This window comes from Carex rostrata, chromosome 32, assembly GCF_964058835.1.
Source record: "Carex rostrata chromosome 32, lpCarRost1.2, whole genome shotgun sequence".
Classification (NCBI taxonomy): Eukaryota; Viridiplantae; Streptophyta; class Magnoliopsida; order Poales; family Cyperaceae; genus Carex; species Carex rostrata.
Genome location: NC_135949.1, coordinates 4,889,691 through 4,904,803, shown reverse-complemented (window position 1 = coordinate 4,904,803; position 15,113 = coordinate 4,889,691). Strand labels below are relative to the sequence as shown.

At 33.2% G+C, this 15,113-nt stretch overlaps 2 protein-coding genes across 2 annotated transcripts; both read right to left on the bottom strand.

Moving 5' to 3' along the window:
• Positions 1-776: 776 nt before the first annotated feature.
• On the bottom strand, positions 777-4,012 carry LOC144547858 (uncharacterized). The gene is made up of 3 exons (XM_078296544.1): positions 3,409-4,012; positions 2,152-2,416; positions 777-1,317 (listed from the first exon to the last, which is right to left on the bottom strand). The coding sequence occupies exons 1-3, from the start codon at positions 3,817-3,819 to the stop codon at positions 995-997; spliced, it is 999 nt and encodes a 332-aa protein (XP_078152670.1). The 5' UTR covers positions 3,820-4,012; the 3' UTR covers positions 777-994.
• A 6,588-nt stretch (positions 4,013-10,600) lies between these two features.
• Positions 10,601-13,977, bottom strand: NBP35 (nucleotide binding protein 35). The gene is made up of 4 exons (XM_078296423.1): positions 13,736-13,977; positions 13,026-13,127; positions 11,878-12,406; positions 10,601-11,178 (listed from the first exon to the last, which is right to left on the bottom strand). The coding sequence occupies exons 1-4, from the start codon at positions 13,782-13,784 to the stop codon at positions 10,800-10,802; spliced, it is 1,059 nt and encodes a 352-aa protein (XP_078152549.1). The 5' UTR covers positions 13,785-13,977; the 3' UTR covers positions 10,601-10,799.
• Positions 13,978-15,113: the final 1,136 nt, after the last annotated feature.

Here is a 15,113-nt window from a genome sequence, read left to right as displayed (position 1 = left end):
CACAAAAAAATATTGCTTTGCCTTGAATATTAGTTCTCAGTCAACATCTATCAACATGAGCAAATGGAGATATTTGGATTCATTTAGCGCCTCTCAAGACAACATGTGCTTGGTTGACCCGGCATTGACTATTATGTATTATTTTTTAACTTTTACGTTTATGATTGAATGGAACAATTTTGTTTATTGTTTTAATTGGAATGACCATTCTTTAAGGTGCATTTGAATGGAGTAATAATGACACTAATTCACTATTTTTTATTTATTTTATATGAATTAATTCACTATTTTAAATTAAATTAGCTACTATTTTCAAACTTAAAACTATTCTTTGTTTCATCCAAAAGAGAAGAAGAGTCCTCTTTCTTTTGTCAGAAAGTTCACCTCTACAAATTGAAGAAAAAGACTGTAAACATTAAATATTTTATCATGAAATCTTTATAAATATATCAGTTGATAATGATATTTGCATAAACATATTGATCTTATATAAAATAATTCAACAAGTAAAAAGTTTGGAAGGTAAACATTTAGATCATAAAATAAATCAAGATTAATAATTTAGGTTCGTAATTTGAAGCCAGTTGGACGATCTCAACTCATAAACCAATTTGTGAACTCAAACTTGGATGACTTCACTCATATTTTGTTATTTAAATCAAAGCCATAAATGTTGTATTTAATTTTAAAATTTGTTTATTCACTTATTAACAACTGCTGAGGCAAATCACTGTCCATGTGATAATATCCCAAATTTATATAAGAATCATAAAATCTTCAGAAAACCTGGATCAATAAATGTTCAATTTCTAACTACATTGTCAAGACAGTAAATATGATTACAAGGACTCCCATTTATAATACCTTCTTACTGTTTACACAACCCGACCCGACCGGAGTATTGTAAGTGAAACCAAAATAAACCCAAAAGGGAGAAAAAAAAAAAAAGAAAAAAAATGAAGTTCTACGAGAAAATTACATCCAACGGCAAGCACTACACATGGAACGGCTCCAGTTGCACATCCTTGGCCGTGAGCGGTACATACTCGCCTAAATAAACTTCCAGATGATCTGACAAGTTACTCTTGTCGATGCTCTCATGGTGGTACGACTTGCACACAAAGTACACCACCGTCTGTACCACAAGTGCAAAAAGAACAAATGCGCACAGTAGCAGTGACACGATGAAGCCATAGCAGACCCTGCCAGCTACGCTCATCCCGACACCTTTCACAACTAGTTCTCTAAACCCAATTTCTAGAACAACGAAACAGATATTGAGCAAGATAAAAATGCCGGCAATTGTCCATTGTTTACCTGTAGATTAAAAATGAAAAACATGATAATTAATTAATTATGCTGGTTTCAATTAGACCAAGATTGAGAACAGGAATACATGAAATTCCCCCCTATACAAATATAATTAGGCTGGAAAGTTGGTATTACAGGTAATTTCTCTGGGAACTGGGTTTTTAAAATGAGCATGTGAACACACAATATATCAAGGAGGCTAGAAGATGGGTACTAGAGGCAACATTCATATTTCCTGAACCTCACTTTCAGAAGGAAGCCTAGTTAGTACAATTTGCATAGCTAAAAGAAACCTAAGCAATGTTGGACTCCACCTGGGATAAAATTGGAAGAGTGAGGCTATGGTACTGTTCATAGTGCGGATTGGTCCGTACTATGGATGAATATCTCCATTTTTATGTCCAAGCAGTTGATCTGAAACCCTTCAACACGATCACTATAGGAAAATGTTCTTGTAGATCAAATTTTACATTTTTTACAATTCTTTTAGATAGGTAGAAAACCACTTGATCTAAAAATTATAGAAATTCAAAAGTAGTGATTTTCTACCTATCAAAAGAAATAGTAAAGAAGTTCATAAAAATGTAAAATTTAGTCAACAAGTACATTTTCATATGGAGATCATGTCGAACGGTTCAGATCGACTATTTGAACTTTAAAAACAAAAATATTAATCCATAGACCTGTCCATGCTATGCATAGTATCGTAGCCTCACTCAAATTGGAATGATACCAGAAACCCAGCAATTTCAGTAAACATTTCAACAAAAATAGGCCACCCAGCCCATCAAGAGACAAAAAAGAGAACCAATTCACAATAACATAAACACAATGCAGCACCTTTGATCAAGAGGCGGGATTTGCGCATGGCATCGAATCCCTTGGATTCTTCTAGAACAGAGACCACACTGGCAAGGTGCCAGACAATGGAGATGTAGACGAGGCCAGCCAGGTAGAAGAAGAGAATGAGAACACCAAATGGGGCCGCTGCGGCAGTGCCATCGAGCAACAGCAGCACCAGCACAAGTACCGAGATGGCGAGTGTATTGTACGCAAAGAGCAGGATGAATGCCGCCACAAATGTCGCCATCAGCCGCCTCCATACCTATAAAACAAACAATTTGTTAGCAATGAATATTTTACTAGAAGCAACCACTATTTGGTACGTGTAAAAATTATACATCATTTGTGATGTTGGCAAAAACCAACTGAAAATATAAGTATAGAACTGACAGGGAAAACAAAAGTAAAATCGCAACCACTTTGCCCTTAGCTTGCTGAACTTAGCATAAATATAGCCGACATACACCACAAATTGTGGCAAATAAAAGGATTTTGATAGAAAGAAACTCTATTCCTCTCCCCTTGAGTTCTGCTCTTTATTCTCCCAATCCATAATCACAAGGTACCAGCACAAACATGCAAGGTTTTATACTGTTTTGTAGGCATTTCAAGCTACTGCAATTGGAATTGTGAGATTGGATTATCAACAAACAGCAGTTCTCTGGATATAAATGAAGTTCCATTATGTTATGTGCCAGTTTTTTTTCAGGTGGTATGAATCAAAACAAGGAACTAAGTTGGTTAATTTTGAAGAAAAATCAAGTGCTAATATGGCAAGATCTATTACTAATTAATAAGTGGTTGCCGAACAATTGATAATTTGAACAGAGGATGTCAACCAATTAACCAAATGAGTTCTAATTGGATATTTTTAACTATCCCCGGCCCCAAAAGATATTAGTTACCTGACTACTGTGGTCCAAGTTTGCATATTTCTCTATTTTTGGAGTAGGATATACAACAAATTTCAAAATAACAACTCTAAAATTCGTTGCTTCCGAACATTCTTGTGTAAGTCAATTTATCCTTTTTACCCAAATTAGTTACTCAGCAGCTTTGTGAATAACTGTAGGTGAAATTAATACCGCACAACTATAAAACCACAATTATAATAGGCAAGCAAATCTCTCTTCCAGCAAAGCTAGTTCTTTCAACAAAACAGGAGAAAGGTTCGAGTGTTGTATCATGAATTAAAGTGGCGCAATTAATAGCATAACTTCAATTAAAACAAAAAAGGAATCACGTGTATCTTACTTTAGGTACAACAGATAGAACTCGCGAGAAGCTGAGTTCTTTTGCCGAATAAATGGAAGCAACGGAATAAACCGCCGCAGCTGTAGAAAGCATGGCCAGAACAAGTAGCGCCACCAAGTAAACACCTTTGAAAATCATCAGTTTCATCCAATCAGATGCGAGTCTTTGCAAAATCCGATGCTCGGCAGCCGAATCGGGCGCAGCTCGATCAAGCGCCGAATCGTCGGAGTCAATCGAGCTGAATAGGTAGTAGGAGATCTGGATATGGAGTAGGAAAAGAAGCGACAAAGGGAGAACGAGAGAGACAGCGATGCGAGCGAAGAGATTTCGCCATGAGTGGATCAGCTTGCTGGATTCACGAAATATACCCACTAAAGAGAGGAACTGGAGCTCTTCTGGTTCGCAATCCATGGCGAGAGAGAAGGAATAGAGGCGTTGTTTGTTAGAGAGATTTTTTCCGGGAGAAAAGAGGACAGGAGAGGAGGAGAAAAACAAAGGAGACTCGGCGAAGTCACGAGAGTTTTGTTGTGGTCAATCTTTTGTGTATAATTGTGTAGTGGGTTGTTTTGTAGCAGTATATAAAGCTGATACACAGAAAGAGAGAGATTTTTCCGGGAGAAAGAGGAGAGTAGGAAGAAAACAAAGGAGTCTCGGCGAAGTCACGAGAGTTTTGTTGTGGTAAACATTCTGTATATAATTGTGTAGTGGGTTATTTTGTAGCAGTAAATAAACCTGATACACAGAAAGAGAGAGATATGGTCGAAGGAATTATTGATTGCGAGTTATCTCTTATTTCTGGTAAATTATTGAAATAGATGACCGATGACTTTGAAAGTTTGAAGGTCAAATTTCAATTTAAGCTACCGTTCTTCGGTGCTTCCTTAAGCTTTCCCTTTTGACTATTCAAAAAATAAAAAAATAATTCAAAAAGGATTTCTTTTCTAACGAATTGATTCCAAAACGTACAATAATTCAAAAAGGATGTATTTTTTTTATTGCTATTTAGGAAAAAAAAAAACAATCATTTGAATTTTAAACATGTGACTTTTAATATAAAAAAAATTCTCAAAAGTTACAAATAATATAATCCTTATTACCAACGAATGAATTTGAAGAATTACAATAAATATAATCCATTAATAAGCACTAATATGATAGAGCTTGTGAATTTATCTAAATTGTTTGTTAATAGAAAAAAACTTAAAACTTTAAGAACTCATTATAAAGGAGTGTTGAAGGACTAATTGTTAAGATGTAAAGATATATTGTGAGGCTAAATTTAAATTTATGAAAATCATCAAATTAAGAGTTAAATAATTTTTTTTAGAGAAAAGGTAATGTCCCTGGGCTACAGTCTCCCGAAAATCCCCGTGTATAAAAGTCTTCCCTTTTCAGCTTAGTTCTGACGCGCTTTCAACTGCCACAACTGCCATAATTTCAAGTACAATATGTATGTTTACAAGATAATATGTGTATGTTTATAGGATTATATGTGTATGTTTACAAGATAATATGTGTATGTTCACAGAAGGTGGTCCCCAACAGCTGTCACGTGTTTTTAACAGCTTTCACGCGTTTTTATGTTGACAGGATTTATTGAATTAGTTTACATGATTTAGTATTGATGTTTACAGAATTAGTTGAAAATATCCGAGAATTTTTGAAGAACTGGAGTTGAAGAACTGTTAGCTGCTTCCTTTTTTTTTATACAATTTAAGCTGATTTCATCAATTACGAATAAAAACAAAGCAATAATAACTTGTGGGCACCTGTGGCTTTACAAGCGTGCGTCATATTCATAACTTGTGGGCACTTGTGGGCAATTGTTGCAATTTCTCTGATTTAGAAGGTGTGCAATACAAATTCCAAACACATGCAACAACCATTTTTTTTCTGAATCCTCACAATTTTTCGGTTACACTCACAAGGTAAACGTTCTTTAAAACAGTTGACCAATGGATCGGATCATAACGGGTCAGATGATAAATTTGACCGAAGTTTTTATTAATATCTAAAAAAATCAATAAATTTCAAATTCTATTCACTTTTGTATAGAATTTCAAAAATTGCCCAAACCGGTCAAAATCTCACCGATCCCAATTTGAGAAACCGGTGAGATTTTGACCGGTTTCAGTTTTGTGCAGAATTTCACAAAAGTGGGTAGAATCCGAAATCTATTAATTTTTTTTGGATATTCATAAAAATTTCGGTAAATTTGATGCAAACAAAAATACAATATATTCGGAATGTCATTATTTTATGTCAGAATGCAACTCTTTGAATGCAAAAATCTAAATTAATAAATAAATTTATACAAAACTGAATTTACCGTAATCATTTTACTACAATAGATACTGACAAAAATATACATAGAAAAATATTTTGATAGCAGAACTCATTAAATTATCAATAGTTGTTATTGTTCGAATAGATCATTTAAAGCAATTTTGTATTTTTCCTGAGAAGATGTAATGTCAAGTATCAGGAAGCTGAAAAGGAACTATCCATTGATATCTAGAGATGTACTTGTTCCAACCAATTCATGTGCACTTGAACAAATCGCATTAATTTATTAATTAATATTTTTTTTTTTTTGTCTACCAAAACTATGCTTCCCATGAAGACAAATTTTCATTATTCATGTTTTTATGCAAATTAATAGGTCATGAAAATAACAAATCACATTAATTTATTAATTAATATGTTTTTTTTCTTTTTTTTTGTCTACCAAAACTATGCTTCACATGAAGACTAATTTTCATGATTCATGTTTTTATGCAAATTAATAGGTCATGAAAATAACAAATCACATTAATTTATTAATTAATATGTTTTGTTTTTATTTTGTCTACCAAAACTATGCTTCACATGAAGACTAATTTTCATGATTAATGTTTTTATGCAAATTAATAGGTCATGAAAATACAGAATCATGGATGCAAATTTTTAGTGTGGTCTTATGTATAACTACAAAATTTGTTTTATTCTTGGAAATAAAATTGCTTAATTGCATTGGTATTCTCGTGGATACTCCTTTCGGTAATAATTATATTCTCATAAATAACAATTTCAGTGGTAAGACCTTCTGCAATAGTTATTTTTTTATTCTTGTAGATGAGAATTTTTAGTTTCCATTTTAAAATTAAATTTTAAAAAATTGTAAAAAACAAGTTCTTATTCATGATACGCGTAAATAATATAAGTATCAAACTTTATATATTTAAGTATTATTTGATAATGTACGAAGATCATTTAATGCAAATTAGGAGGAAATTTGAATTAATGATGAAAACTAAAATATGCATCATGATTTATTATTTTACACCGTTCATAATAATTATATTATATAAATTATATTTAAACTGTAAGATTTTCAATGGAATTTTATTAATTGTCAAGTTAATCAATTATTATTGGACTACAATCAAATACTAAATGCATTCAAAAAGTTTATACTAGCATAAACTAAGGATGAATTTTAGAATTTTACAAAAAGTAAGAATCAAATTGTACAATGAAAACAAACAATTCCAAAATACCATGTAGTTAGGGCTGTCAAAAAAATTCGTAGTTCGTGATTTGATTGATTTCGATTCGAAAAAAAATTGCAATTAATTCGTTCAATTGAAGTTCATTATGAAACAAATCAAACTAGTTTGGTTCGAATCTTATTCAAACTCAAACTCAAACTGAATATAGTTCGTTCGAAATTGGTTCGTGAACTATTTAGGTTCAAATCTCAAATTAACATGTAACGTTCAAATTAGAGCAAAAACAGTGGCTCAGTGCAAAATCAAGGTTTTATTCAATAAGTACAAATAGATACATGATATGGTCAGATAAGATCGAATGCAATGCTTAGTTTAAGCTATTCAATTTTCAAAAAATAACCAAGGACAGTAAGACTGCCAAAAAAAGCTCATAGTTCGTGATTCGATTGACTTTGTTTCAGAAAAAAAAAATCGTAATTAACTCGTTTGATTGAAGTTCATTCTGAAACAAATCAAACCAATTCGGTTCAAATCTTATTCAAACTCAAACTAAGATAAGTTTGATTTGATTTGATTCGTTTGCAGTCCTAAAGACAGTAAGACTGCTAAAAAAAGCTCGTAGTCCGTGATTCAATTGACTTCGTTTCGAAAAAAAATTATAATTAACTTGTTCGATTGAAGTTCATTCTGAAACAAATAAAATCAGTTCGGTTCAAATTTTATTCAAACTCAAATTAAGATAAATTTGATTTGATCGGATTCGTTTGCAGCCCTGCATGGAGTATAGATAACGATAGTTTGTTATATAAAGAAATGAGGTCCATAAACTCCAAAAGAGACAATATTATGGTCTTTGCAATCTTTTTTAAAGAATTTTATGGTTGCCAATGAATCAAAGCGGATCGAAATCGCGTTGAAATTTGTTAATTTGGATTCTACCCGTGCTGGTCACGGACCGGTATAACTTGATCACTTATTTATTAATGAATTGTATTTATGATATTTAATCTTAGCTATATACGAGTAAACATACTTAGTATATAATAAACTTTAGATATCGATCTGACTTGAGACATCATAAATTCTAGACTCGTTGAACTCATATAAAATCGGATCAAAAATTACCGAAATTTTTATTAATAGAAAAATAATTAAATAAATATCAATGGAGAAGGAAATTGTATTTTTTTTTTATATATAAGAAAAACGTAATTGTTTATAGTTTGCTTAGCGAAATCTAATTACAAACTATTCAAATTGCAGAAAAAAAAAAATCTACTTCATAGACCATTATGGCCAGAGGACTTTATAGTCTATCATGATCAGAGGGTACAAAACCGGATTGCTGAAAAATAACATGTTATGTGAAGGTCGAAACAGACTATTTCCTATGGTCGTGATAGACTATAAAGTTCTCTGGCTGTGAGAGACTATAAAGTTCTCTAGCCAAAATGAACTATGAAGTCCAGAGTTTTTTTTTTCTGCAGTTTAGTTAAGAGAGTAATTAGATTTTCGCTAAGCTATTGTTTTCAATTGATAGACTATAAAGTTCTCTAGCTGTGAGAGACTATAAAGTTCTCCGGCCATGATGACCTATGAAGTCCAGATTTTTTTTTTTCCGCAGTTTAGTTAAGAGAGTAATTAAATTTCCGCTAAGTTAGCCGTGATAGTTTATAATGTTCACTATCACAATTTTTCTAAATGTCGAGAAAACACAATTTTTTTCTCCAATATCGATATTTATTTAATTATTTTTTATTAATAAAAATTTCGACAGATTAAGAGTTGCCGCACGTGGTATTGTTATAAAAGAACTCGGAAGTCGTGATAGTTGGTCAATGCTTGAGATTAGACAAGCAACGAGATGGGACCACAGGAAAAAAAAAAAAAGAAGAAGAAAAAGGAAGTTTCTAGATTGCCGACTCAGTCAAATTAGGACCATTTTTCTCTTTCTTTTTTTTCTTTGTTTGTTTCTTTTTTTTTTTCAAAAAAAGAAAAAAGAATGCGTGTTATCTGTTTGAGAATAACGCGGTTGGATGTTTAACTTTTTGGTAGACTTTATTTTTAGAGTGAATATAGTACTATGCATATTACGATTTATTATCATGCTACGGTTTTATATTTGAGTTTTCAAATTCTAACGGTCGATCCAAACCGTTCATCTTGTTCTTCATATTAATATGTGTTTGGAGACCAAATTTTACATTTTTTGAAATTTTTTTACTATTTTTTTAGATTTATTGAAAATCACTGTTTTTCGATGGTCCAGAATTTTCAGATCAAGTGATTTTCTAAATATCTAAAAAAATAGTAAATTTTTTTCAAAAAATATAAAATTTAGTCTCCAAACACATTAATATGGAGAACAAGATGAACGGTTCGGATCGACCGATAGAATTTAAAAACTCAAATATAGAGCCGTAGCACAGTAACAACCCGTGATATGCATAGTACCATAGACTCACTCTTATTTTTAAATTGGCCAGTGTTTTCTTCTTGGCTAAGGCTTCTTAATTACTTTGATAGTTATATTATATTCAAGATGAATCTATGATGACGAAATGTATTAGATTATTTGTAGGTCAATATGTAAAGGTATAAAAAAAATATACCATTTCAACAAAATACACACATAAAATTGAATACATCTAAATGTGGAAAAGGTCAACAAAAAAATATACATTGAGTAGTTAAGAAATAGTCATGGATAAATCTAGATATAGTTATGGATAAATCATAGTTATATCTTATTATAATTTTCAATTGGTCTTTACAGCTTGCACTAATTGGATAAATCATACTTCTAGATAATTGGCTCTCTTAAAATTTATATAAACAGATAAACTATAGCGCTTCATGTTGGTTATCAAATTTCCTTGCCAAAAAACTATTAAAATTTCCATGTCCTACGTGGAGTGATGCATGATTCATATTTTTATTTTCAAAATTCAAACAATTCATTTAAATTTTTGAACTGTTGAGCATGATCTTTATATTAAAATGTACTTAAAAACAAATTTTTTTATTTTTTATGAAATTATTTTATTATTATTTTTAGACAAGTATAAAATTACTTTCGAGTGATCTTGAATATTTAAATAGATAATTTTCTACTTATCTAAGCAAATTATGAAAATTTAATATCCAAATACATTTTTAATATGAAGATCATTTTGAACAATTAAGATCCACAATTTAAATTTCAAAAATAAAAATATAATTTATAACACAGACCAAGCGAGTCCGTGTCCCCCCAGGTACCTAAGGTGCAACTAATAAAAATGGACGGCCCAGATTAATTCTATTCAGACCTAACTCAATCTGGTAGCTGTTGAGGTTGTGGGGGTCTACTTCAAGATTCGTGCCAAGTAAAATGAACAGTTCAAATTCACCGCTTGCACATCAGGTACCTGGGGTGATACGAATTCATACCAAGGGGCGCTGTCCTAGGTGGGCTATATAAGAAACTAATAATCAACTTAAACTGTTATATATATTAGACACTTGTAGGCCCAATATTACCCAACATTCCGGCCCAATATTTAGCCCATTTACAGAAACTATGCCTTAATCGGCCCACAATTCTTTTTTCAACAAGGACAGTGAATTAGAAACAAAAAATGTTCGCCAAAGCCCGCTCCAAAAGGTTCAACATCATGATTTCCAAATGAAATAAAAAATAGATAGTTGACAACTGCAGAGGATCAAGTGTATCAAATTTATTTTATAATTTTACTTCAAAGCTAACGATTACACCGTAAAAAAAACAAACCTTGTATGCAGATTAGATAATATCTCATTGAACTATCATATCTACATCAACATTTATCTCAAAACAAACTACCACAAAAAAAAAAAAATTCATAAAGGTACAACAGTATTCTCTCATGCAACGATAACCTACTGCTCCAAAGCAAGTACCTTATCTATAATCCCTTTCAAAGCAAGTGCACTTACACCGCAACTCTTATCGCCAAAGCATGACCTCCCTTCCTCAGCAGCCCGACACAAATGGGGGTCCATTGGTACCTTGCCGAGGAATGGTACACCCATCTCGAGGCACATTTTCTGGGCTCCGCCTTGGCTGCTATCAAAAATCTCAGAGCATACAAGAGTGTCAAGCAACTCAGGTGCCTTTTCACGGATCAGGTTCAGAGCCCACTCTGTTGCATCAGTTTCGGTTCCGGATTCAGTAACCCGGGAGAACTTGAGATCCGGCAATTTTTGCTTGAGCCCACTCATATTCTCCACCACACCTAAAATTTTTATGCCAACTTTCCTGAAGAAAATGAAAATGTAATAAGAATAGGTGATTTATGTTGCTAGGGTTTCAATTGGGACAGGCAACAAAAAATAAAGCAGGTTCCAGCTATCAGAAAAATAGAAACGGCATCTTGCCATTTTGCAAGAAAGCCTTATGACAACTGATGACCAAACTAACTCTTAGTCTGATACTACCATAGTACAAACACACATAACATTATACTGTGGAATAAGCCCTAATTTAGATTTCTTGTACAGTTAACCTTGTATCCAGTGACCAAGAATAACCTTAAAGTGTGCAGAATCATCAACCAAGTAAGGCTCATTTTGTCTTTATTAGGAAAATTGTATGATTAAAAACACACCAAGCAAATAATGCAAAGAAAGAAAAAAAAAAAAAAAAAAATTCCCATATATGGCAGAGGCTTAATCCAAAGCTACAATACAGCTCTAAGATACAAAAATATATCCCTTATCCTAAACTTTTAGAGAACAATACACAATCTTTACCTATCCAAAACTGTTGTTGTGTGTATCTTATAAAAATGAAACTTTCTGTTCAAATGATTACACAATCTATACTCATCATGCACAGTTCAAGTTAAGCAAGTGGAAGTAAATGAAGAATAACAAAAGCAAATAGGAACACTTCACAAACAATCATAAAATATAGAAATATACAGTAAAAACTAAAAACCATATACTACAAACATACCTACAGAAGCTAATCTCCTTGCGTACATCAATCAGAGCAACCTGTTGAGGCGTGGTCACGATAATCGCCCCATCAATACCAGTTGCCTGAAGAAACTGCACAATTGAAATATGTTCATCAGAGGTGCCAGGTGGCGCATCAACCACCAAATAGTCAATCTCGCCCCAGTACACATCCTTGACAAACTGCTTGATGAGGCCATTCTTCCTCGGGCCCCGCCAGATGACGGCATCATCAGGGTGCGGCAGCATGAAGCCGATGGACATCACACCTAGGTTGGAGTTTGACTCAACATAGACTGGGGACCACCCGAGATTGCTCTTATGGATGTCATTCCCTTCCAGGCCAAGCATCTTTGGGATACTGGGCCCGCATATGTCAATGTCTAGTAGGCCCACCTGTCGGTCGGCCTCGGCCAGTGCAAAAGACAGCTGTGCTGAGAAGGTGCTCTTCCCCACCCCACCTTTGCCAGATAGCACCAGAATCTTGCGCTTTACAGTCGCCATTCTATCTGCTATTTCGACCAGATCTGACACACCCAATACAATGTTAACACTTCATTTTATTTTTTAATGAAGGTCAAGGAGTCTTTTCTTTCATTTGCTTTCAGTTCAGATGCTTGAGATATCGTAATTTTAAATTTTGTCTGAACTTGAATGAAATAGACACCAGATTTTGAATGGTAACAGCAGTATCAGCATGAGGTTTTAATCCATTTCTAAACAAGTAGAATTTCATTATATGCTCACTTTACTCCTGGGACAGCATGGTTTCAACACTGAACTGTATGGCCCATGCAAAAGGATTACTAAAAACTGACAAAAAAGAAATCAGCCACTGACTGGCATTCAGCATCAGTGTACCAGCACCAGGCCATCAGCTAAATGAAAACCCTTAACTTGTCGACTGACATATACTAAAAACAAAAAATCACTACAGAAAATGCTGAACAAATCAGCAAAATTTAAATATCAAAATATCCTTGGTAATCAACTCAATAGAATGGGCTGTGCCAAACATTATCGAAATTAAATCTAAATTGCAATGAAACTTCAGAAATTGCATGAACCCCCATCCAGAAATAGCTAACTGAATGTGATTTCAGTAGCATGAAAGATACTGTAGCTAAAGAAAAAACAAATTTTTACCAGGATCAGGGCCTTTAGGTGCCGTAGCACAAATTTCCTGATTTGGACATCCTGCACATGAATCAGCCTTTCCAGCTGCCTCTGATTGTGGACCCGGGCAATCTAAGAAAACAAAAAGAAATAAGTACCTGATGAAAATTACATGTTGTAGAACAGTGAATGGTTCTTATGTCTAAGTATCATATAGTGATCTAATGATCCAATTTCCATATTATTGTAGGTAACAGAAATGTCTAACTATGAATCAAGATATGACAACCAATAATTTACAGCTTCCGAAATAAACAAACTAGAGGTAAAAAAAAAACCTCAATGATATACCTTCATGCATCAATTATTGGAACAGTGAAAATTTAAAAGAAAAAAAAAACATAGTGAAATGTTTCCCAAATCAGAAGCCTCCTTGGCTCCCCTTCTATTCTTGTTTAAAATTCCAAAAGTACCTAAACAACATACAATATATATACCACAAGGAACTCTGATAACACATGAAAATAGGTTGGGGAACCCAACTAATTGGAAAATCTGAGAGCATACAAGGAACAAATACTGAAATAATCCATAAACACCAAAGGAGAGAACGAGAAGGGTACATAAACCATTATTCTCCACTAATCACTATTAAACCCTAATATTCTATGTCACTTACGCACGAAACAAAACCTTCAAAAGATAACAAAATTAGAGAGAGATAGCGCAAAAGGACTTACGCTCGTTTGCATCTTCTGGAATCTCTCCCTGGTGGCCATTGCTCGCCATTGCCCCTCTCTCCTCTTTCTTGAACTTTCTTCTTTCGGAACGAAGGGTTGATGATTCGATTAATATAATAAGCAAACTAAAAGTCTAAAACAAAATCGATCTGCAAAGTCGGACTTGGCTGCGTTTATTGATCGTCCGATTAATATCCAACGGTTGGGACTCCGTCACCTCCCCTTGAGAACGGCGCCGAAAACTGAGGGATTTTTATATTTTTAGTATTTTAATTTTATTTTACCATTTTATTTAATTCGTGCCGTGCAAGTCAAATTTTTAGAATCAGTATTCTCTGCATTACCGTACTGTTTGAGTTAATTTATAAATAATACGATCAGTATTCAGATTAATCCAGTTCACGCCTATAATGCACTTATAGGCACGGCTCCATTAATATTAGTGCGGATTTCAATCGGACAGTCCTGATCTTAACTCAAACTTTGTGTTAATGCAGAGAACCAGAATTCAGATTTTTATGCATTGTATTGGGTCATGATTAAATTCGGAAAAATTAATTATGTGCTAATATTAATTTTTATGCATTGTATTGGGTCATGATCTTAACTCAAACTTTGTGTTAATGCAGAGGACCAGAATTCAGATTTTTATGCATTGTGTTGGATCATGATTAAATTCGGAAAGATTAATTATGTTGTGATGAGCCAATCGTTACCAATTATGTTTAATTATTTTCTTAATATAACTTCATTTATTTAAAATTTCAACGATTGTATACTAGTTATTTAAAAAAAAAAATATTATGTCACGTGAATAATCGCGATATCAAAAGATGATATTTTTGCATCATAGATCTAAATTATATACATATTCGATCTAATTTTTATCACAAAATAAAATAAAATATATTGTATTTTGAATATAAATTGAATAAAATACACCTAGGATCAAGTTACGACGTTTATTTGGTTTTAATTTGCAGAAAATGAAGAAAAATCTCTAGTGCGGACGCACGGTTTGCGATACAGTCGCACTAACTACTTAGATGAATTTTTGGACGCACACCAATTTTAAAAAGGTATAATAAGCTATTCATCAAAAACCGTGCGGACGCATAAATATCGATGCGGACGCATTGTAGCACCAGTGCGGATGGCCTGGCCGCACTGTAGCAGAACGCATAACAGGAGCCTGAACTTAAAATAGCCATAACTTTTGACTTGTAACTTCGTTTTGGGCATATGACCACTTTTTGGAAAGCTAGCAAGAAGATCTACAACATGATAAACTAAAAAAGGAAATTTGAGATTAGTGCAGATACATTGGACCCGCAGACAGCCAAAATTACACGGTTTCTATTTTCAGCACACCAATGAC

Excerpts from the sequence above, each read along its gene's own strand:
- LOC144547858 (XM_078296544.1), bottom strand. The coding sequence starts at position 3,819 with ATGGATTGCGAACCAGAAGAGCTCCAGTTCCTCTCTTTAGTGGGTATA. Across the intron at positions 2,417-3,408 it reads TTCTATCTGTTGTACCTAAA|GTATGGAGGCGGCTGATGGC; the intron begins GTAAGATACACG and ends TTTGTTTTATAG. Across the intron at positions 1,318-2,151 it reads ATCCCGCCTCTTGATCAAAG|GTAAACAATGGACAATTGCC; the intron begins GTGCTGCATTGT and ends TTTAATCTACAG.
- NBP35 (XM_078296423.1), bottom strand. The coding sequence starts at position 13,784 with ATGGCGAGCAATGGCCACCAGGGAGAGATTCCAGAAGATGCAAACGAG. Across the intron at positions 13,128-13,735 it reads TCCAGAAGATGCAAACGAGC|ATTGCCCGGGTCCACAATCA; the intron begins GTAAGTCCTTTT and ends TTGTTTTCTTAG. Across the intron at positions 12,407-13,025 it reads ACCTAAAGGCCCTGATCCTG|ATCTGGTCGAAATAGCAGAT; the intron begins GTAAAAATTTGT and ends TGGGTGTGTCAG.